The sequence below is a fragment of the Oncorhynchus kisutch genome, linkage group LG16 (assembly GCF_002021735.2).
Source record: "Oncorhynchus kisutch isolate 150728-3 linkage group LG16, Okis_V2, whole genome shotgun sequence".
NCBI lineage: Eukaryota > Metazoa > Chordata > Actinopteri > Salmoniformes > Salmonidae > Oncorhynchus > Oncorhynchus kisutch.
In genome coordinates, this window is record NC_034189.2 from 52,293,290 (window position 1) to 52,317,550 (window position 24,261).

General features: G+C 44.0%; 1 protein-coding gene across 2 annotated transcripts in view; it reads right to left on the reverse strand.

Annotated features, from left to right (window-relative positions):
• Positions 1-4,383: 4,383 nt before the first annotated feature.
• LOC109890337 (transmembrane protein 131) overlaps positions 4,384-24,261 on the reverse strand; it is a 30,608-nt gene continuing 10,730 nt past the window's right edge. The window contains exons 5-36 of one of the 2 annotated variants that reach the window (XM_031792951.1): positions 22,725-22,845; positions 22,097-22,244; positions 21,730-21,846; positions 21,297-21,500; positions 20,975-21,125; positions 20,804-20,860; positions 20,487-20,657; positions 20,271-20,379; positions 19,955-20,108; positions 19,505-19,675; positions 18,906-19,016; positions 18,569-18,703; positions 17,983-18,087; positions 17,621-17,707; positions 17,280-17,508; positions 16,924-17,177; positions 16,144-16,253; positions 15,907-15,973; positions 15,655-15,809; positions 14,748-14,890; positions 14,260-14,446; positions 13,924-14,109; positions 13,499-13,657; positions 12,935-13,344; positions 12,453-12,732; positions 11,834-11,976; positions 11,495-11,659; positions 10,925-11,300; positions 10,549-10,673; positions 8,459-8,650; positions 6,204-6,364; positions 4,628-5,478 (exon numbers count right to left, since the gene is read on the reverse strand). In XM_031792951.1, the coding sequence (XP_031648811.1) occupies positions 5,188-5,478; positions 6,204-6,364; positions 8,459-8,650; positions 10,549-10,673; positions 10,925-11,300; positions 11,495-11,659; positions 11,834-11,976; positions 12,453-12,732; positions 12,935-13,344; positions 13,499-13,657; positions 13,924-14,109; positions 14,260-14,446; positions 14,748-14,890; positions 15,655-15,809; positions 15,907-15,973; positions 16,144-16,253; positions 16,924-17,177; positions 17,280-17,508; positions 17,621-17,707; positions 17,983-18,087; positions 18,569-18,703; positions 18,906-19,016; positions 19,505-19,675; positions 19,955-20,108; positions 20,271-20,379; positions 20,487-20,657; positions 20,804-20,860; positions 20,975-21,125; positions 21,297-21,500; positions 21,730-21,846; positions 22,097-22,132 (5,241 nt within the window). In that variant the 5' untranslated portion in view covers positions 22,133-22,244; positions 22,725-22,845 and the 3' untranslated portion in view covers positions 4,628-5,187. Of the gene's footprint in view, positions 5,479-6,203; positions 6,365-8,458; positions 8,651-10,548; positions 10,674-10,924; positions 11,301-11,494; positions 11,660-11,833; positions 11,977-12,452; positions 12,733-12,934; positions 13,345-13,498; positions 13,658-13,923; positions 14,110-14,259; positions 14,447-14,747; positions 14,891-15,654; positions 15,810-15,906; positions 15,974-16,143; positions 16,254-16,923; positions 17,178-17,279; positions 17,509-17,620; positions 17,708-17,982; positions 18,088-18,568; positions 18,704-18,905; positions 19,017-19,504; positions 19,676-19,954; positions 20,109-20,270; positions 20,380-20,486; positions 20,658-20,803; positions 20,861-20,974; positions 21,126-21,296; positions 21,501-21,729; positions 21,847-22,096; positions 22,245-22,724; positions 22,846-24,261 lie in introns of both variants that reach the window. The other variant, XM_031792950.1, reaches the window with a different exon arrangement.

Here is a 24,261-nt window from a genome sequence, read left to right on the forward strand (position 1 = left end):
TAGGGCTCTGGTCAATAGTGTACTATATAGGGCTCTGGTCAATAGTGTACTATATAGGGCTCTGGTCAATAGTGTACTATATAGGGCTCTGGTCAATAGTGTACTATATAGGGCTCTGGTCAATAGTGTACTATATAGGGCTCTGGTCAATAGTGTACTATATAGGGCTCTGGTCAATAGTGCACTATATAGGGCTCTGGTCAATAGTGTACTATATAGGGCTCTGGTCAATAGTGCACTATATAGGGCTCTGGTCAATAGTGTACTATATAGGGCTCTGGTCAATAGTGTACTATATAGGGCTCTGGTCAATAGTGTACTATATAGGGCTCTGGTCAATAGTGTACTATATAGGGCTCTGGTCAATAGTGTACTATATAGGGCTCTGGTCAATAGTGTACTATATAGGGCTCTGGTCAATAGTGCACTATATAGGGCTCTGGGCAATAGTGCACTATATAGGGCTCTGGGCAATAGTGTACTATATAGGGCTCTGGGCAATAGTGCACTATATAGGGCTCTGGGCAATAGTGTACTATATAGGGCTCTGGGCAATAGTGCACTATATAGGGCTCTGGGCAATAGTGCACTATATAGGGAATCGGGTGCCATTTGGGATGCAGACACAGCCTTCCAGAAGAACAGCATCAGATCCTCCATAGTATATTGTATCTGTTGTATAATTTAGCAATAAAGCCAGAGGGGTGTGGTAGATGGCCAATATATCATGGCTAGTGGCTGTTCTTATGTGTGACGCATACCCTTACCGTGGTATATTGCCCATATATCAAATTCCTGAGGTGCCTTATTGCTAACGTAATTAGAGCAGCAAAATAAATGTTTTTTATTTATTTAACCTATATTTTACCCGCTAAATTGACTGAGAACACATTCTCATTTACAGCAACGACCTGGGGAATAGTTACAGGGGAGAGGAGATGAATTAGCCAATTGTAAACTGGGGATGATTAAGTGACCATGACAGTATGAGAGCCAGATTGGGAATTTAGCCAGGACACCAGGGTTAACACCCCTACTCTTATGAATAGTGCCATGGGATCTTCAGTGACCACAGAGTCAGGACACCCATTTAACATCCCATCCAAAAGACGACCCTACACAGGGCAATGTCCCCAATCACTGCCCTGGGGAATTGGGATATTTTTTTAGACCAGAGGAAAGGGTGCCTCGATCTGACCACTTCCAGCAGTATGCGGTCTCCCATCCAAGGACCGACCAATACAAACGCTGCTTAGCTTCAGAAGCAAGCCAGCAGTGGGATGCATGATGGTATGCTCATACCCGTGGTATACTGTCTGATATTCCACAGCTTTCAGCCAATCAGCATTCAGGGCTCTAACCACCCAGTTCATAAGGCTGGATATGATTCAGAGCACCATTTCTGAACCAGCAAAATAATCCTCCACTGCATCATAGCCATGTTTGTCCCCCACTGCATCATAGCCATGTCCTCCACACACAGCCACGATGAGGTCATCTCCCAAAGCGTATCTATTGTCAGCAGCCATCGCTCCTGTGATGGAGCAGGAACAAGGTTGTGTTCAGTAGGGTAGGCACCTGCAAGTTCCTGGATATTTCTGGGGGGAATGGCCCTAGTGCTCACCGTCTGATCCAACAGCTCCCAGACGTGCTCAATGGGATTGAGATCCGGGCTCTTCGCTGGCCATGGCAGAACACTGACATTCCTGTCTTCCTGTACTTGTCCCACCCACAGGTGTGATGTTCGGATGTACCGATCCTGTGCAGGTGTTGTTACACGTGGTCTGCCACTGCGAGGATGATCAGCTGTCCATCCTGTCTCCCTGTAGCGCTGTCTTAGGCGTCTCACAGTGCAGACATGGCAATTTATTGCCCTGGCCACATCTGCAGTCCTATGGCATGTTCACGCAGATGAGTCAGTAGAAAGGCCTCTGTAGTAGTGCCCTAAGTTTTCATAACTGTGACCTTAATTGCCTACCGTCTGTAAGCTGTTAGTGTCTTAACGACCGTTCCACAGGTGCATGTTCATTAATTGTTTATTGTTTATTAAAACAAACATGGGAAACCATGTTTAAACGCTTTACAATGAAGATCTGTGAAGTTATTTGGATTTTTACGAATTATCTTTGAAAGACAGGGTCCTGAAAAAGGGACATTTCTTTTTTTGCCGAGTTCAGTACATTATGGATAAAATGGCAGCTGAAAGAACGTGTGGCGATGTATGGAATGGATGAACACTAAAAGAAATGACTTAATAGTGGAGATAATTAAGCAATAAGGGACGAGGGGTGTGGTATATGGCCAATATGGCCAATATACCACGGCTAAGGACTGTTCTTAAGCACGACGCAACACGGCCATATATACCACAAACCCCCAAGGTGCCTTACTGCTATCATAAACTGGTTACCAACGTTATTAGAGCACTAAAAATAAATGTTTTGTCATATCCATGGTATACGGTCTGATATACCACAGCTGTCAGCCTATCAGCATTCAGTGCTCGAACCATCCAGTTTATAATACCTGGTATGTTAGTCACTGATATCTGGATTATTCTCTAGACAGAGGACATGTAAATAGACATTCTCTATAGCCCTCAGTCCACCTAGAACCCTGACGTCTTGTCATCAGTTCTATAGAGAATCACTCTGGATTTATCTTGCCGTACTGTTAATAAAACAGTCCCCAATCGTAAGAGATACTAAGAGAATTAGGCAACACCCATTGCGGGGAACTTGTTTTATACACTACACAGTAGATCTGATTCTGCATGGGTAAGCATCATATCAGGTGCCTTGTCAGAGTAATATGATACAAGCAGTGGAGGCTCCTCAGAGGAAGGGGAGGACCATCCTACTCGGTGAATTTCAGAAAATATAAATAGTTAAAGATATAAAAAGTAAACCTTTTTAGATTAAACTATAGTAAATATATTCACGTCACCAAATAATTGAATAAAACACATCGTTTTGCAATGAAGGTCTACAGTAGCCTCAACAGCACTCTGTAGGGTAGCACCATGGTGTAGCCGGAGGACAGCTAGCTTCTGTCCTCCTCTGGGTACATTGACTTCAATACCTAGGAGGCTCATGGTTCTCACCCCCTTCCATAGACTTACACAGTAATATGACAACTTCCAGAGGATGTCCTCCAACCTATTCAGAGCTCTTGCAGCATGAACTGACATGTTGTCCAACCAATCAAAGGTTCAGATAATTAATGTAGTACTGAAAGCATAAACTACAGCTAGTTAGCACTGCAGTGCATAAAATGTAAGTAGTTGACAGAGGGAAAGACAATAGCTTTGAATAATGTGTTTCCTAAATTAAGGATAGGCAGCAGAGAGCTAGCTATTGTCATTGTATTTTTTTTCACTTAGCTAATGCAGCGAGCTAATTTAGCCTACTCAAACAGAGAGGAATGCTAATGTTAGCTAGCTGGCTAAGGCTATCCAACACTGGAACTCTTCCAAGTCAAGGTAAGCTTTCAGTTTTATAAATGTATCGCTAAGAGGGCCCGTCCGTGTAACTGCTAAACTGCTTGCTGTACACTGCTGGTTTACTAACGCATTAGTTATAGTAGCCATGTTGACTATGTTTGCGAATAGGTTGAAATTGACAACGATGTAGGCTGTGTAGTGGTTGCGTGGAAAAAAGGTTGGGCTTGGGAGAAGAAGAAAAAAATCCACCTGGTCAGACAGCTGCACTGAAGTCCACAAGCGAAGGGTAAAGGTGAGAGGAGGAGAGTGTAGATTCAAGTAGGAATTATACAACAAGAAAAGTGATGATGCTGTTTGTATGTGGTTGCTATGAAAAGTGAACTGTGTATTCATTCCACCGATTGTTGAAAAATGTTTCTTAAACGGAACAAAAACGGTGATAAACATACCCGAATTTGACCAATAGAAGCCCTTGTATAGACCTGTTTGAACTAATGATTACAACCTTGATCAGGCACCGACTTCCACCAGATACAAGCTGCCTTTAACGCAACCTGTCTATTCTGTAGTATATTATTATTATTATTCTATTCTAGCGCTGTGCTGCCACCTAGTGGAGCAGACCTGAGACAACTCAAAAAGGTGAGCTTGGAAGAGAGGTAGGAGCAGAGGAATGGAGGTTAGACATTTACATTTCAGTCATTTAACAGATGCTCTTAAATTGATTTACAGGAGCAAATTAGGTTTAAGTGCCTTGCTCAAGGGCGCAGACAGATTTTTCACGTAGTTGGCTTGCGGATTACTGGCCGAATGCTCTTAACCGCTAGGCTACATGACGCCCTTAGCTATTGACTCAAGTAGCATTGATTAGATAACAGGAGTTAAAAATGATTAAAAGGCATACATAAATAATACCAAATGAAGCACATTTAACACCATGATAACTGTCTCATATGTTTTATATGGAAGCTGTGACAAATGTCCCACATTACCAACATGTCAGAAAGAGGGGAAGCTTTGTATCCACCAACATTTTTCAAACTGTTTAAAAAGTAAATGAAAACCCTCTCTTTTAACAGACTTTAAAACTTAGCATGGTAATTAAAATAACTTAAAAAGCATCTCTCGCCAATATTGGCCATGAATGTTGTTCGACAAAATAAAACAAAATGTGTTCAGGCTTGCAATGGCATAGAAACGTAAAGTCATGGTCTTCTGATGCCACTGGCATCGACTTGACACAGCAGTCATGAAAATGACTTTTCACCAAAAAAATCCCTTTACTGCCAGTCTTAACTGATTGTAACCCTTAAATAATAATCTCTAATGGAGCGATGATAAGGCTTAAACACTGTGCTGGATTCCAATAAGTAACTCTAATGTAATGCCAAAACAGCAGTACTAAATAATGAACAGAATATTATTTCTCAGATTGTTCCTGATTGCACTTAGGTCCGTCACTGCTATCAAAAACATTACCGAGGATGTATTTGAAAAAAAAAACAGCTGCATTTAACCATATTATGTCAGTCTGATAAGGATTCTTCTTTTATGATTCTTCTACTAATATTGTTTTGTTGATAAGTTTGCCAAGTCGTCATAGAAACAGACTAATTCTGAGGACATAATTTGCTTAGAAATCCAATGTGTACATTATAATAGGAATTTGGTGAAATTCAACAGGGGAAAATGCATTCATCTTCTTCTCAGTCTATCAGTAGGAGGAGACCGCGGTGGCATCCCCTTCAACCGGTGCTGCTGTCCGATTGGTTGGGCCAGGGCTCCGAGCTTCGTCTACTGAAGGTGGGCCTCCACATGCTCCAGGGGTTGTAGGAGGGGCTCAGCTGCGTGGGGGAGGGCTTTGTTGGGGCCGGGAGCGGGGTTCCACTGTCAGTGCTACCCATCAGATCGGTCAGGGGGGAAGCAGAGGAAGAAGAGAAGGAGTGTAGGGGGGAGTCAGAGGGGGGGCTGGTGGACCAGATGGAGGGGCTGAATGGAGGGCTGGAGCCCCACATGCTACTGCTGCCCAGGATGGACTGGATGAGAGGAGAGGGAGAGAGAGAGGCTGACCGTTAGGGACCTGGACTACTAGTACAGTCTGTCTTTGTGGAACAGACCTTATAAAAAGGTCCAATGCAGACAGATTTATCTCAATATCAAATCATTTCTGGGTAACAATTAAACAGTGATTGTTTTCAATTAAAATGGTCAAAGAGACTAAATATCTTCTTAGCAAAGAGCAATTTCTCAAGGAAGAATTTAGCTGGGAGTGGGGAGGGGAAATTTAAAATGAGCTGTTATTGGCAGAAAGGTTTAGAACTCTTTCCTATTGGTCTATTAACTAATTTACCACATGGCGATGTCATCATGAAAGGAAAAAAACTCCCTCCTACCAAAACAGGCTGAAATTTTAGGCCTTCTTTTCAAACAGCTTTACACAAAAAAAGAACATTAACATAATCGTCACAGTATTATTCCAACCTCAGTGTGGAAACAATAAAAAAAAAAAAGGATTTAACTAAATGAAGAGTGACTCCAACACGGAAGACTCTTCTGGTGCCCATGTAAACGTCCCAAATCACACCCTGTTTCACCTGGGAAATTGCCTGTGTCTCTCCTGACAGCCATCCTACGCTATAGATACTTTCGCGTTCCAATGTGGCTCTGGTCAAAAGTAGTGCACTACATGGGGAATACTGTAGGGTGTCAGGAGAGACTCAGGCCATTTTACATAAGTATGGAGCAGTGAAAGAGGTCTTACCGTGGTGGGGGTAGCAGGGGAGCTGGAGCTGGGCTGGATGGGCCATGGCTGTAGAGGCTGCAGGGACTCGTTTGGCCAGACGGACGGGGTGGTATGTCTGAACTCAGGCCAACTCTGCTGGGGCTCCATAGCACTCCTTCCAGAGGTCATCCCACTGAACACTACACAGCACAGTCAAACGTCAACTGGTTTCCATATACACTGAGTGTACAAAACATTAGCAACACCTTCCTAATATTGAGTTGCATCCCCTTTTGCCTTTGGAAGAGCCTTCATTCGTCGGGGCATGGACTACATGGTGTTGAAAGCGTTCCACAGGGGTGCTGGCCCATGTTGAATCCAATGCTTCCCACAGTTGTGTCAATTTAGCTGGATGTCCTTTGGGTGGTGGACCATTCTTGATACACACAGGGGAAACTGTTGAGTGTGAAAAACCCCAGCAGCGTTGCAGTTCTTGACACACTCAAACCCGTGTCCGGGTACCACTACCACACCCTGTTGAAAAGGCACTTACAGGGCCTTCAGAAAGTATTCATACCCCTTGACTTATTCCACATTTTGTTGTTACAGCCTGAATTAAAACATATAACATGTATTTTCTTTCTTACCCATCTACACACACTACCCCATAATGACATCACACTACCCCATAATGACAATGTTTGTAGAAATGTTTGCAAATATACTGAACATTTATTTACAACATTTACATTCAGGGGTATGAATGCATACGTATTCACACCCCTGAGTCAATACAAGTTAGAATTACGTTAGGCAGCAATTACAGCTGTGAATCTTTCTAGGTACGTCTCTAAGAGCATTGCACACCTGAATTGTACAATATTTGTCTATTATTCTTTTTAAAAATTATTCAAGCTCTGTCAAAGTGGTTGTTAATCATTGCTAGACAACCATTTTCAATACTGATAGATTTTCAAGCAGATTTAAGTCAAAATTGTAACTCGGCCACTCAGGAACATTCACTGTCTTCTTGGTAAGCAATTCCAGTGTAGATGTGTCCTTGTGGTTAAGGTTATTGTCCTGCTGAAAGGTGAATTCATCTCCCCGTGTCTGGTTTTCCTTCAGGATATCGCCTGTGCTTACCTCCATTATGTAAAAAAAATGGATATTGAAAAACTCCCGAGTCCTTAACAATTACAGGCATTCCCATTAAACCATTGCAGCCGCCACAATGCTTGAAAATGGTGGTACTCGGTAATGTGTTTTATTGGATTTGCCCATAAAAATAACACTTTGTATTCAGGACAAAAATGTAATTGCTTTGCCAAATGTTTTGGAATATTTTTTCTTCTGTACAGGCTTCCTTCTTTTCACTCTTCCATCCTCAGTTTTCTCCTATCACGGCCATTAAACTCTGTAACTGTTTTAAAGTCACCATTGGCATCATGACGAAATCCTTGAGGGGTTTCCTTCCTCTTCGGCAACTGAGTTAGGAAGGACACCTGTATCTTTATAGTGACTGGGTGTATTGATACACCATCCAAAGTGTAATTAATAACTTCAACATGCGCAAAGGGATATTCAATTCACTGCTCAACTGACAGAACTTACAGTTAATTGTGTGGGGTACAGAGATGAGGTAGTCATTGAAAAATGTTAAACACCGTTATTGCACACAGAGTGAGTCCATGCAACTTATTGTGACTTAAAATATTTTTATTGAAAAATAATTCCACTGACTATGGGAAATTGTGTGTGGGCCAGTGACCAAAAAAAATTTTCCATTAAATTAATTTTAAACTCAGGCTGTAAGAACATAATTTGAAAAAAATACAAGTAGTGAATACGTTCTGAAGGCACTGTGAAACTTTTGTCTTGTCCGTTCATCCTCAATGGCACACTTACACAATCCATGTCCTAATGTCTCCAGGCTTAAAAATCCCTTCTTTAACTGATCTCCTCCCCTTCATCTACACTGACTGAAGTGGATTTAACTGGTGACATCAATAAGGGATCATAGACTGACCAGGTGAAAGCTATGTCATGGAAAGTTCCTAATGTTTTGTACACTCAGTGTAGTTAATTTAACAGCCTCGTCTAGGGCCATGTTTTTCCAGGACGGTCACATGTCCGTGAAAGACTCAGGGACCTACACCATGTAACAGATCACAACACATTGTTCCTTGCGATCTTCTCTCGAAAGAGAGTGTACAGAGTGCAGGTGTTATTGTGTCGCAGTTAGACATATTCATGCATTTCACAAGCTATTCTGTCTGCTTTTTCTAACTGCTTACCTCCAGACAGGTTGAAGGTGTTGCTGGGTCCGAAGGCTGAGAAGGAGTTGACAGAGTTGAGGCTGGGTCTCCTGCCGTTCCCTACAGGGCTCCACAACCCCGAGCTGTCTGATCCATCACTCTCTACAGAGGAGAGGTGTTGGAGGACATCTCTGTCTCTGCTCCCCACAGCCGCCTTCGTTGCACTGCACCCTGGTGGTCGGAGGAGAGAACAACAGGTTAGCACAACAGCTACAGGAGTGGACACATTGAGCTTCTTCATTCACTCCCATATCAACCCCCTAGCCAAACCCCTTCCCCCTGAAAAGGACTGGATAGGTAGATGTGATATGAACTCCACCTTGGAGGTGCGTGTCTGTTAACAACAGCTGGTGCACGATCTCTAATATTAAAGGGACACTTCGGGATTTTGGAAAGGAGGCCCTTTCTCTACTTCCCCAGAGTCAAATTAACTCGCAGATACCATTTTTATGTCTATGTCAGGGTTTCCGTTAGCCAGTAATAGCCGACTGTTGGACAATATATTTTTTAATGCCTATAGATAAAACTGGTGTCAAAAAGAAAATTCCATTGTGAAATAAACCTTTTCGCCTAAATACATTTGACTGGTCATGCTTATCATCAGTCTATAGGTTAATTTGCATAATTTTGTGGAATTCAATTGCCGTGTGTTACGGTATATTTGTTATGCATCTTATTTGTCACACGCGTACATTAAACAGATACAGAACCTTTGAGAGGAAAATCTGTCAGATGCTGCAGCATCTCAAACGGCAACAGAAGGCAGGCTTCATCAGCGCGTCACACACCACTTTGCAATGAGCTGAAGGCCGTATGCATTTTGAAAACATATACTTCATTGTTTGAATACATATGAGGCATGTCTTACCTTGCATCAGAGTAATCCATAAGATCTCCTCTCTTTCTAAATTTCTGACGTATATTTTCTTCTCACATTGCGGTGCCCTTTTGGCAACATTGTTTTGTATGAATTTGGGCTCTATCGTCCCACAACTGTCACAGAGTCTGTATGGAATAGGCCATTTCTTTCTCAACAAGCTGACCAATAGAATGTCAACTTTTCTACTATGGGGGAATAGTACATTGACATAGGCTAGTGATTTTGCTGTTCAGTACTCGTCTTGTTGGCTTATTCAAAAATCTTCGAAGTGCATATCAGAATTTGAAATTTGTCAAATTCCACATCACCAAGGATCTACCATGGTCCACACGCACCAACACAGTCGAGAAGAGGGCACGCCTACACCTCTTCCCCTCAGAAGGCTGAAAAGATTTGGCATGGGCCCTGAGATCCTCAAAAGGTTCTACAGCTGCACCATTGAGAGCATCTTTACTGGCTGCATCACCGCTTGGTATGGAAACTGCTCTGCATCCAACCTCAAGGAACTAGAGGGAAGTGAGAACGGCCCAGTACATCACTGGGGCCGAGCTCCCTGCCATCCTGGACCTCTATACCAGGCGGTGTCAGAGAAAAGTTTACTCCACCCACCCAAGTCATAGACTGTTCTCCCTGCTAACGCACAGCAAGCAGTACCGATGCACCAAGTCTGGAACCAACAGGACCCTGAACAGCTTCTACCTCCAAGCCACAAGACTGCTAAATAGTTACCGGGACGATCTGCAGTTAACCTTTTTGCACTAACTTTGACTAATCACATACGCTGCTGCTACCATTTATTATCGGTTACTTTATTCCTAGTTATATGTACATATCTACCTCGTACCCCTGCACATGGACTCACTACTGGTACCATGTGTATACTGCCACGTTAATGTTACTCATTGTGTATTTATTATTGCGCTTTTTATGTTTCTATTATTTCTCTCTCTCTCTGCGTTGTTGGAAGGGCCCATAAGTAAGCATTTCCCTGTTAGTCCACACCGGTTGTTGACAAAGCATGTGATAATTAAAATTAGATTTTGATTGGCTAGATGGCCATATTGCTTAGACACATCCAATCATCTCAATTTTACACAGATGCTGAGAGTGTAGGGGCTAGAGTCAAGGGGCGAGGGGTCCATTTGGGACATGGGGGAAGAAGTGGTCGGAGACAGGACATCTGACTGACCTGGGCTTTTGTCGAATCCAGCCGCCACAGCAGCGAAGGTAGGGTTCCCGTTCTGACCAGGTACGGAGACCAACTTGGTCAGCTTGTTCTTTATGCCTGATGCAGTAGACATCAGACCCACTTCGCTGGAAAACACACAGAAACAAAGAAGACTTTGGTATTTAGAAATAACCACTCTTGGATGTAGATTACATTTTTTATCTTGATCTACATATATTTTGCAGTTATTCTTTTGGCATTCTTCTTTTCATCACACCTTAGGTTGTGTATGTTTCATGTCACTCTGGCACAGGTAACTACACAGATAGTTGTATGACTTCTAGATCAGTTTAAGATGAAGAGCTGTGCAGGTCTCTGTTGTTGTAGGTTTGTTCACCTGGTAGCAGTGTTGACCATGCCACTATAGGAGTCATACAGAGAGAAGCCAGACGAGGGAGGGGGAGGGGTTCCGATGTTTCTCTTCAGGAAGGGATCAGACGAGGGAGGGGGAGGGGTTCCGATGGTTCTCTTTAGGAAGGGATCAGACGAAGGAGGAGGAGGGGTTCCGATGGTTCTCTTTAGGAAGGGATCAGACGAAGGAGGGGTTCTGATGGGTCTCTTCAGGAAAGGATCAGATGAGGGAGGGGGAGGGGTTTCGATGAGTCTCTTCAGGAAAGGATCAGATGAGGGAGGGGGAGGGGTTTCGATGGGTCTCTTCAGGAAGGGATCAGCGTTCATGGTCTGCAGGGAGATCTGCTGGAGACTGTCCACAGCTGAGAGGAAACGGGGAGATGCATGTCATATGGCTGCCTTTATCACAATACTCAATTGGTTTGCTTTTATTTGAAAGACTGGATTGATACATGCTTGATTCAGGAAGTTAAAAAGAGTTAATATGCTAGAAGAGGTGGGGAAACGGGTTTGGAGCAGGTATGAGGGGGTTGTGGTAGTGCACTACATAACTCACCATTGTGTGCTATGTGGAGGGGAACACAGTCCCACTCCGGGGGAGGAGAGATGTCCTTCTCCCCTTCTGAGCCGCTGCTGTTCCCCAGCTCCTGCACCACCGGTTCGTTGAACAGGAACTTAGCCAGGAGAGAGGGGCGGAAGTCTTCCAGCTTCACACGAGGCACTGGGGTTTGAGAGGAGGGAACGAGACTCAAACATAACCCTACACAGTCCTGAAAAGGTGTCTCCCAAGTCAGTGGGAAAAAAGGCAGGTAAAAACCAAACAAGACATTTGCCATGTCAATGTGAGAAAACAGAAAAGTCAAAAGGTCAGTTAGCTGGAAAGGTAGTAACTGACCTCTTGGTTTAGGAGGTATGGGTCTTGTTATGGTTGTTGTTGTTGAGCTGCTGGCCAGGGCCTGCTGCACCACCACCATGTTCTTGGAAGTGAAGCTCTTGCGCTTGTTTTCCAGTGGGGTAACGTATGGAAGCTCCAGTGAGCTGTGGAAAAGCAACATGGAATAAAGTGGTCAATGTCTGGAAGCTCAATCACGTCTGAATACAAAAGGAATGCTTTATTTGTGAGTGCTGTCCCTTTCTCACACATGTCAGATTACTCCTAGGCTACCGAACCCAAAGATGTACAGAACTTACGAAGAGCTGAGCATGTCAGAATTTTGTATCGGGGTCATTGAGAAAAATGTGTACAAGCCGGAATAACCAAAGAGGAACCCAACTTCAGACTCTGATCGACGACACAGTTTGTGATGGCTGCAGTTGTTTTCTAATCTTCAGCTGTATCTGGAACTTCTGACACTGTCTTGTGTGTATTTTGGATTTTTGGGGTAATATTATGTACACGTTGCTATTGCCCTGTTTTTCCTTCTTGCCAGGTCACCCTCGCAAAATAGGTTTTTAACCTCAAATGGGTCGTACCTGATTAAATAAAGGTTAAATAAAAATAAACTAAACCCCACCTTGACTTTGCATCCATTTGGCTCTTCTCCTTTGTAATGGCTGCTGGCTTCTTGTTCTTGGACTTTGAGTGAGCTTCAGGAGTATCATATTTCTTCTTCCCTTTGTTGTCCTCCATTATGTCTGGGTTAGAGTTCTCTGTGGTGGTGGAGGAGCTGTCATCGTTGTCCTCCCTCAGTTCCTCTCCTCCCTGAGCTCTTCCCTTGTTCCTCTTCTCCCGCTCTTCCTTCTTCTTCGGGGCCTTGGCTTTGGTCTGCTGCACTTTCCCATTGGCTGCACTGGCTGGAAGGGGGGGAAGAAGATGACAGATTCATTACACTGTGTGAACTGAATCAAATCCTGTCAATAATAGGAGTGTTCGTACTGTGTACCCCTGAATGAGTCAGTTGTTAAATAAGCAGGTAATCACATTTTAAGGGCCATCCAAATTCTCAACACAAAAGCATATGTTTCTCAGGGTTAATACTAATATCCAGGTAGGTACCTTTGCCATAAACTGCATCCTGATTCCCCCCCTCCTCAGCAGACTCTGGTCTGTCCAGGTCTTTATCCATGGTCTCCACCAGGCTCACATAGTCCGAGTCCTCCGAGCTGTGCCGGCGTGGCCCATCTAGGGGATTTCTTCCTGGGGCTGAAGGACCAGCCTGTGAAGGGTGCTGCTGGTTCTCTGGAGCTGGCTGTGGCTGCTTGGGGCTCCGGGCCTTGCGGCTGGCCTGTTGGCCAGAGGAGGGGGTGCTGTCTGAGACTTTGGAGCCTGGCTGGGAGGGAGGGATCGGGGGTTGTGTGGAGCCTCGGTTGTGGCCTCCTCTGGTGTTCCTGCTAGCAGCCCTGGAGGCAGAGCCTGGCATCCCTCGCAGGGAGTTGTGGTTGGCTTCTCCACCGTACCCATTCATACTGGGAGACAAAATACTGAGAAGTTAGTAATTATAGAATAAAATATTTACACACTAAACATCTCCGATCTACTCATCAAACCATTTCAGATACTAATGTCAACATATGTCAGACAAAGTTTACACAAAAACGTACATTCAGAAAACAAACTCACTGTGCATCGCTTTGAAGTCGTACTATTTCCCTGAGGTCAAAGGGCCTCCCTGTCTCCATGGAGGTGCTGGATGTTTCGAAACACATGCGTCTCTTGAACGGCTCCCAGATCCCCAGGGCCTCCAGATAGGCCGCTACAATCACCAGCAAAAACATAGAGCTGGGCACAACAGATAGAGGCAACGTTAGTAAACCTTACAGCCTTAGATACAGGGGAAATATCTGTCCAAGAAATGTAGCTAAATAAAAGTATTTTGAACATGTAGAAAGGCTGATATGCCAAGATAATTCATGATATATGGGGTGCAACCTATGAGCCTAGTTCTGGATACTGGGCCTCTGAACTAATCTAGGGAACACACGGTCTAGGCGGGGATCCACCCATAGAATTCAAATGTGTTCTTTTTGTGAGGCTCCCCCTCTCACCTCATGATGACAGAGATGATGACATAGAGCTCCAGCTCCCAGTTGGGTCTGGGGAGGACAGCAGCACAGGCGGCCAGCATGTGGTAGGGCAGAGAGGCGTTGAGGGAGAACACAAAGTAAGAGCCTCCGGTGGTGATGAACTTTAACTCCCGGATCACCCTGGAGGCTGTGAAGTCTGGCGTGAACCTGAGAGAGATGAAGAGACACGTCAACATTGGTCATTTCAGTTGGTCATTGGAGGTACTAGTGATTAAACAAAGCAAGCACAAAACAATTGTAGTGATTCATGGGATATTTATCTATTAACTTTAAACAGCTAGCTATAGGTTTACTTACAATATGACGATTTCTTTCGAAGCATTGGGTTTTAGTGAAAACTCTTGGCAATTAAGGACTTTAAAGCCGAATCCCTCACAGAGACGTCCGTTTATTTCAGTGGATTGAATGTTAATTTCCAGCTGTCCAGTGTTCTCTAACTTAAAGGATTTTCTCAGAGTGACGTTCGGCTCCTTCGACTTCATTTCTGAAACAAGGTTCACAAAGTTAATTAGTCACATACCTCTGACAACTTTCTCTTTCATTCATATCTATTTTTAGCTGCAGAGGCTTGTGTGTCTAGAGATCAAATATATAATTTACACAAATACACAAGCATAAACAAACCATCAAAAGGGCTCTGCAAGACTATTCTCGGAAGTTCAACCCGCCGATAAGTAATGGTTTCCTGTCTGTGCATGCAGGACATCTATAACAAACTGGATTCTAGACCACTCACTGTCTGTGCATGCAGGGATCTATAACAAACTGGATTCTAGACCACTCACTGTCTGTGCAGTCCTTCAGTAGAGACTCAGTCATCTTGAACCTGAGGAATCCCCCTGGTCCCGGGGCCTTGCCCCCTACCTTCAGCCTTTCATAGCTGCCCTGACCCTGCACCACCAGGAACTCCATCACTGTCAGGTTGTTCCTGTAGAGACATACACAGTTATCAATAGTACAATAAACAGCAGTTTATATTTTATTCACAAACGATATGATTCAAATTGCAATTCATTCATCCACACAACCACCAATATGGCCAAGTCGACAAATGAACTTATCGAGAAAGTAAAAAAAACATTTAACAGTCATAGGCTGTAAAAGATATATGGTCTGACTGCTGACTTCTCTCTGTAACCCTGTAGCTACTACAGCACCTGGGAGACTATATTCCTCTTCTGCCCGTCCTCCTCAGTCCAACAGAGATATTCATAGCTCAACGTCTCAAATCAGCACCCTGCCCTCAGAGGTGCAGATTAAGAAGCAACAGAGCTTGCCGGAACTTCAGAGTGATCCTGACCTCAAGCAGTCAGCATAAACGGCAGGTAGCCTAGTGGTTAGAGTGTTGGGCCAGTAACCGAAAGGTTGCTAGATCAAATCCCTGAGCTGCCAAGGTAAAAATCTGTCGTTCTGCCCCTGAACAAGGCAGTTAACCCACTGTTCCTAGGCTGTCATTGTAAATAAGAATGTTATTAACTGACTTGCCTTGTTAAATAAAATGAAAAATAAATAAACACTACATTAAAATGGCACACTATCCCCTATATAGTGCACTACATTTGACCACAACCCCATAGACCCTGGTCAAAAGTAGTACACAATATAGGGAACAGGATGCCATTTGGGACACAAACCAGAGACTTATGTAAGTGGACAACTGGTTAAGTCCTACAGGCTATAGGGTTAACATGCCTTAGCATAAGCAGAGAGGAAACCGTGTGGTTGCTGACGGGGGAGAATTTCAAACGTAGCGACCTCACTTCCTCTGGCTGCAGCATTAGGTTGTAAACGTAGGGTTGTGTCGTCGAGCCCTCGGCGAAGCCTGCGCTGCCTCTGACCACAGAAGACTGCAAAGGGGAAGGAGAGATTCAAGTCTCAAACATGGTACCGTATTTGATCAACTGGCACGACACAGGACTAAAAGACAGAGCAAAGTAAACTCACGTGGTTTCTGTGTACCTGGAACTCCATTGTGTCGGGGGTGAAGTGTGGGAGCCTCTCCAGGGGAAACCTGGCGTGAAGGAATAATAAGACCATAGAATTACTTCTAGAATTATTTTCCATTCATTCTAACTCTATGGTGGAGAAACCCCATCAGTGTGACATGAAACATCTTGCCAAAAGGGGTGACAGACAAAATTACTATTAGCAAACTAAAAGTGCATACTGAAGGCTACTCACATTTGTGCCAGTTTGTGGGTGACAGCCAGGAGGTTGGGATAGAGGGCTAATGGCAGGACTTGGACATAGACAGGAACGTCAGCTGGGTTCTCCAAGACAACCTCTATCTCCTGGCAACAGAAGACTGCTGGTTAGAACAGAAGGCTCAATACAGTAGCATGTACAGGACCCAGAGTTGTTCTTGACCGTGTGACTTGACCAGGAAAACTCTTGGCTCTAGTTATAGCCTTAGTTTAGAGTTGCTCTGGTCACATGGTCAGGGAACCCCCCCTGGGCCTGCCAATCTATCCTGAACAGAAATCTAAACGCAACTTGTAAAGTGCTGGTACAATGTTTCATGAGCTGAAATAAAAGATCCCAGAAATGTTCCATATGCACAAAAAGCTTCTCTCTCTCACATGTTGTGCACAAATTTGTTTACATCTCTATTAGTAAGCATTTCTCCTTAGCCAAGATAATCCATCCACCTGACAGGTGTCAGATCAAGAAGCTCATTAAACGGCATGATCATTACACAGGTGCACCTTGTACTGGGGACAGTAAAATGTGCCGTTTTGTCACATAACGCAATGCCACGGATGTCTCAAGTTGAGGGAGCGTGCAATTAATATTCTAAGCTAGACATAGGAAAGATCTCAATTGCATACTCCCTGCGCCCTGTCCCCTCCCCAAAACCCATTGGAGGAGGTTTGGCTTTCTCATCCAATGGGGTTTGAGAGGACGTGAGGAGTATGCAATTGAGATCTTCCCATAGAATTGATGTTAATGAATCCACCTCACCGATGAGCTGGTGAGGCTGGTGAGAGGGAACAGGACCTGCTGGGAAGAGTTCATGATAGAAGGCCACTTCAGCTGAGCTGACACTCTGGTCTCAATGTTCTTCTGGAGGTCAGCGTTGGCCTCAAACACCGCCTCCGCCATGTGTCCTGAACTCTCCTTCAGTGCTTTCCATCGCCGACGGAGCATTTGATACAAATCTACGTCCACATCCCACATATCCTCCTGCATTGACAGCCCAGGCGGTCTGCTCTCAGCTGAAAGTTCAAGATGTTTTAATGAAGAACAAGTTCGCTAGGTACAGCAGCAAACTAACCAGAAACCATTAAAGAATAACGCCAATAACCAAAGATACTCACATTTCAGAACAAACGGTACTCCCACATAACAGTGGTCACCACACTGCAAGCTGGCGTCAAAATAAATCTTGGCGACCTTCGACTTGCGTTTGGGTTCCAGCTCGTCCCGGTTGTTCTTCAGTCTCCTGTAGTAGAAACGTGAGTCCTCAGTCAGAGAGTGGATCTGCTGCAGGGTCACCTTCTGAGAGAACGAGCTCACCATGCTTAGACTCTGCTGCACTACTTTACCCTGGGAGGGACAGAAAACACGTAGAAAATAGCATAGAGGCAAAATACAAAAATGTTTGATACACTCAAAACAATATAGCAATCTACGACAAGTAAAATATAGTTAGTCTAACCGGAAAAGATGGCGGGAGGACAATGTGTTTGGGATAGCTGGTCAACGTGCCCACTGCAACGACTGCTTTCACTGGTATCGTTAATATCTGTTTACAGAAGAGGAATGAAGATCACTGACAATTCTTGAACATCACACAGGAGCAATGAACAAATTAATGCATTTTATGTATTGATTTTAGTTTATGTGTGTGTTTCCTTTATTTAACCAGAGAAGTTACGTTGAGATTGACATCTCCATTTCAAGTATGCCCTGGCCAAATAGAACAATTTCACAAAAGTAAAACGTATATAGTTGCCGTAGCAACTCAAATAGCAGGACTTAGTGACAGTAGCACTTCAACGGGCCAGTTGACAGGTATACCTGGTAGTCTGTTGTGATGTGGATAGCTCCGTCGTAGGCCCCCTCCAGGTCTTTAGCCACCAGGGTGACCCGGAAGGCAGCGTAGTAGCCCGAGGCTAGGATCACCTGCAGGTGGAACAACAGAGCCGTCAGTCAGCCTCCTGATTTCCATCTACTTTACCTACTGCTCTCAGACACAAGGCCACTTTGTTGGTGTTTCCTAGCAGATGAACACAGCATTCTGTAGTCATCTATACACACCTCCTTTCTACTCCATCTGTACAGGACCATGAGAGTGCTCACATACAAAATAAGTAGGGGCAGCAGGTAGCCTAGTGGTTAAGAGGTTGGGCCAGTAACAGAAAGGTTGCTGGTTTGAATCCCAGACTAAGTGAAAAAAAGTGATTGTCCCACCAAGCTATGTTAAGATGAATGCCTGAGTCACTCTGGATAACACTAAAATGTTTAAAAAATAAACTCATATTTCAAGGAAAAGAAATGGAGAGAACATATATTAAATAGCAGGCTTAAATGACCTCCATTATCTCCAACCAAGTACCGCTAGATTCAGCCAGTCCAGGGACAGTAGTAGTTGAGATGCTGTTACCGTTTTGTGAGGAGAAGCTGAGGCGCTGTGTAGCTCTCTGGTCTTGGTCAGCACCGTGGTTCTATTGCCTCTCTCAATCTTCAACAGCTCCACACTCAGACTCTCTCCTGTCAGCAGCCATGGCCGGATCACCAGCTGTACGAGTGAGTGAGTGAGAAAATGACTCGTCTCCTTTTCCGTCACACTAATCCAATCTGTTTTCAAACAAGTTGAGGTGAAGGAGAGATACTAGGTAGCCACCTCTAGTGAAGCATTAGTTACCCATGCATTCAAAAAGAGCTGTACTGCTTTATTATGGGATGTCTACAGAGCAGAGGGGTGTTGAGGGTGAGCCCACCTCGATGGGGTTGCTGTTGACAACCACAAAAAGGATGCTGCTGGTGTCTGTCGCGCTGAGGACACCAAAGTCCAGGAAGTTGTCTTGCAGACTGGGGGGCAGGACAAAGGGCTGTTGAGAGGATGGGAGGAAGAGAAAAATGAGAGTATATTGTTATGATATGGGGGCCAGGTTAGTATTAGGACATGCACCAACACCCCTATCCAGGGAACACTTCCACACACACCATTCCTCCAGGGGGTAGCAGGAACCTTGTTCAGCCAGGTTGATAAGCACATCAGGTGATCGTCAGTCAGTGTCCCAGCTTGCAAGACGTGAGGCTGCTGGTTGGTTTGGTGGCCATGAGGCCTTTCGTTTTGATTTCAAATTTTTCCTTTAGGTATAACTGTTTAGAATTTTCCTTTTTGCACATATTTATGTTTAGTCACTATCTGAACAAATGATAATTTGCCTGGACTGGCGACCAAGAGGTCAAGGTCTAGTTATGGGTTTCGTAACAATATGCATTTGCAGGTGTTTCCCCCACAATGTACTTGAGTGTGTGAAGGATTTAATTTGTGTGTGTACACTATTTCCCCAGTGTGTGTGTGTTGCAGTACCTCCAGGAATCCAGTGTAGGCGCGGACGGGGAGGTGGAACTTGGAGGCGTTGGTGACCAGCAGGATGTTGCTGTCGATGTGATTGGAGGGCCGGACGGGCTGGAAGTGGAGGGAGAAGATGTAACGAGACTCCTGAGGGGGGATCAACACCGGCTCACTGAAGTTCTGCACCTGAGGAGGAGAACACGGGACCGTTCATATATACGCTGCCACCTTAGGACACACTCAGAGGACAACAGAGCAGTTCAACACGTTTAATACTTGACAAACCAAAGTCCCCCCAGGGATCAATAAAGTAGCTAGTTCTTATCTTAAGACTTGAGGGCCGTGATTAGTAATTGATTGAAGTTGGTTGTATTTAAGCTGGGTTGGAACAAAAGCCTGCAAGCTTTGAGTTGGCCGACAGCAACAGGCCTCTGGAACACGATACAGTTCATAACAGTTACTCACTAAGAACATGGTCTTGGCTTCATCTGGAAGGGACACGTCATGGATGCGGATGGCAAAGTGGAAGGTGTTGGTGAGGTGGATGGGTTTGACCACTGGCTCTAGCACACTGTCTCTGATGTGGAACAACGTGACTGTATGGTCAAACCCCAAATACCTGTCACACAGATGGAGAGGAGAGTTAGTGGAGACATTTCAAATGTTCCGAAATTGTGTAATGGTGATTCGTTAAAGTTAAAAATAAAAAAAATACTTCTCTTTTCACTGGTTAAATAAAATACTTGTCATTGTTATTGGTCAAGGAAACAGAAAAACCTACCCGTCTAGAACCTCAGCTAGGTATGGGATTTCAAGTTTGGAGTAGCTTTTCTCTTTCGCTTTTACTGTTATTTTACCAGAGGACTGGGAAGCTTTTTGAACTTTCGATGCTAGAAATAAAAATAAAAAAACCGTGTCAAAACAGGTTGGAACAAAAAGGCAGAGGTGCAATATGCAGGAGAAATTCCAGAAGGTATGGGGAGTATAGCTCACTTACCATCAAAACTAATACTAGCGACTTTGGTGTATCTATGTTCTCCAGCTTTTAGCGTGACGGCCTTGAAGTCTATTGTGATGGCATCGTTTGACGGCGTCGCTCGAACGCTCATTATTTGCACATCTTTTGCTCCGGAATTGAGAAGATGCAAATTCAACTGCTTTGGTCGATCTGTAAAACATTTCAACAGAAAATACAATAAACAACTAATCAAATCACCCAAGAACCATTTTGAAACGTCCAAATCACTCAAATATTTCACGAAAGCCTGACCCACTGAAGAATGAGGGCATAAACGTGAAGTGAACACAGCACACCTTGTGAGCGTAGCGTTCCAAAGTCCAACATTTCTATTGAGGAGTAGATTCCTGGTGCTGAGGACAAAGACACACAGGATCAGGATATGTTTCAATCAGCCAGTCACAGATACAAGTATAGAAGTATTACTATTGGAAATGTATGGTGAGGCGTTGCTATTGGAAATGTACCCGAGGTGACCTCCACCTCTACAGGCAGGATGATGAACTCGTCCTGGTTGGAGGCATTTGTTTTGATTCTGATGAAGGCCGTGTGGTTGTCTGCGTCTCTCGACGAGAAACTGGCTCTCATCACCCCCTTCGTCTCAAACGGGGGAATCTCCTGACAACCACACAGGAAGAAAGAACAGAAAAGACATTCTATTCAGGGGTCAAGTAGTTGCCCAATTAAAAATCAGTTCTGGTCAGGTATTTGTCTCAATTCCAATTCTAATGGTGTAGAAGTAACAGGATAATAATCTAAAAGCCCCCGACTGTCCTGATCTATACACACCCACAGATGGTGCGTTCCTCCCTGCTGCCCTGTGGGGAGCTCCAGGTGCAGGTCTCCTCCACTAGAGTACATCTCCACTACCTGCAGTGGCTCACTGTGTGGGTTGTGGATGTTTATGAGTGGAGAGAAGCTGCTGTTGACTGGGACTCGGGCCCCGATGAACGGCCGCAGCCTGTAGGGGTTGGGGATGCCCACACCAAACACCTGCAGGGGATAAGACACCAACAACATAAGACTCATGATCTACAGCAGGGACCTACAGCAGGGACCTACTTGATCTACAACAGGGACCTACAGCAGGGACTAAGACTGAGGAGTCAAGGGAGAAAACCAGCAGAAAATGCAACCCACAAAGGATCCTTATATACAGTGTTCAGAACAAACATATTACAGAATGATTATACATAAATACACATTATATAAACATACACACCTGATATGTAAACACTCCATGATGCGAGGTATTAATAAATAAAGTATTCTCTACGTTTCCTACTACTCGAGCGAGGAAGACCACATCAAACGACGTATTCCCCGCTGGTGGAATTATCTACAGGGAGAGAAGAGAAGGATGAATTAACTGGAGAGAAACAATACGACAATTATCCAATCAAAAGATTGGAATCAAACGGTCAAGCTACTTTTGGAACTGTAAATGTAACCAACCAATTAAGGTCAGTCTTAGGTGTGATAAAGCAGTAAACATGAAGATTCTTGTCATGATGCGATATCGTTTTATAAGATACTGGATGATAGCCAGACATAAACAAATCACTTTAACAATAAAAATGTTTAAATACCAGGTGGAAAGAGGGCGTTTTTGCTCCAGCCAACATTCTTCCTTATTTGACTTGATTTTCCTGCTCTACTCTCAGGACTCAAACATGCTGAGCAGCACAGTCACACCATTCACCATCTCCTCTGTTCAGGAGTGCACTGGATTCAGAGCTGTCATGAGTTTCACAATTCAGTTAAAAGGCCCAAGATGGCGGAATATTGACAGTTGAGCACGTGCCTCTTGTTTTTCAAAAAGTACAAAACCAGCACATGATACCCATAACAGCCAGGTCACATGGTCAGACGGACAGGCAGGGGAATCGGAATGGCCGGATAAATGAGCCTCTGTCCACCGACAAACACAGGGCTTATTCTTTCAGCTTTTCAACAAGCCGTGCGTATGCCTGTAGAACAGGAGACATCGGCTGTGTCCCAAACCAAAAGGAAGCTTGCTGCCTACCTGCCTGCTCCAAAAGGACCTATGTAGGTAGCACTTTCCTCAGTAGGTAACTGATATTTAAGATGAAATTGGTAGGCAGCATTTTAATGTGCCTTGGGATTGTGACACGCCAATTTTGACGTCCTGCCTTGAAATGCTGCATCTTTGTGGAATGGGACACAGCAATAGGGTTATACTTATTAGCTACTCACCCTGTTTTGAAAGAATGATGCATGAAAATGTGCAGTTGTTGCTGATATAGATATCAAGCTTATTTCCTCTGCACTAGGATTGTGCAAATAAACTTTCTCCATTTTTGGCATTCCAACAGGCCTGGGAACAGGAAGAGAAACAGTGTTGTGAAAGCTGTCGCACATATAGTTGTCAGAAACACAGACGTCAGAAACATATAGGCCTAATGGGGTGAAATGGAGTCTGAAAGAAAATCTGTTTGATTTCCATTTCCTTGTCTCTCCTAACAGATGTTGATAAAATGATCATGCTCCAGGAGGCCTCTTCTCTTAACTGTGGAAATACCCAGCAGATAAGAGCACGTTTAAAAAGTATCAATGCCAAGTTGTCAAATGATCTGAGAGGGTGATGCACAGAATGTACATCTCAACAACGTGACAGGAAGAAAATAAACAGAATAGTTGGTTGAATTTGTCCCATTTCACACATGTACAAGTCTATATTATCAAATTGTATTGGTCGCATACACATATTTAGCAGATGTTATTGCGGGTGTAGCGAAATGCTTGTTAAACCAGGGCAGAGCGATATGGCCAAAATATCATATCATGGTATTTTTCACATTTTTGACAGTATATTATGTTTTTGATTAATAAAAGTTCTACATTTGCTTTATGAGTAGTGTGACACCCTACGGTGGCAACACATACATTCTAAATTATTTCAATGGGCCTTTCTCCATTCTGATTATTAGCCTATTCCTCTTTGATTTAGAAGATACTGATGCACAAACAACATGCTGATTTAGGCCTCCACCAGTACTGGTATCAGGCTGTATTAGCTAGCTACGTTTGCTCTGACACAGTACTGGTATCAGGCTGTATTAGCTAGCTACGTTTGCTCTGACTCAGTACTGGTATCAGGCTGTATTAGCTAGCTACGTTTGCTCTGACTCAGTACTGGTATCAGGCTGTATTAGCTAGCTACGTTTGCTCTGACACAGTACTGGTATCAGGCTGTATTAGCTAGCTACGTTTGCTCTGACTCAGTACTGGTATCAGGCTGTATTAGCTAGCTACGTTTGCTCTGACACAGTACTGGTATCAGGCTGTATTAGCTAGCTACGTTTGCTCTGACTCAGTACTGGTATCAGGCTGTATTAGCTAGCTACGTTTGCTCTGACACAGTACTGGTATCAGGCTGTATTAGCTAGCTACGTTTGCTCTGACTCAGTACTGGTATCAGGCTGTATTAGCTAGCTACGTTTGCTCTGACACAGTACTGGTATCAGGCTGTATTAGCTAGCTACGTTTGCTCTGACTCAGTACTGGTATCAGGCTGTATTAGCTAGCTACGTTTGCTCTGACACAGTACTGGTATCAGGCTGTATTAGCTAGCTACGTTTGCTCTGACTCACTACTTTTATTAGCTGGCTAACACGATTTAGCTTAAGTTGCTAAGAAAATACAAACTAGCTGTTTGCAGATGTAAGAAACAAATAATGTAATTATAGAACGCTTGTGGATTTATATTAAAATCAAAGTGGCAACATCGTCA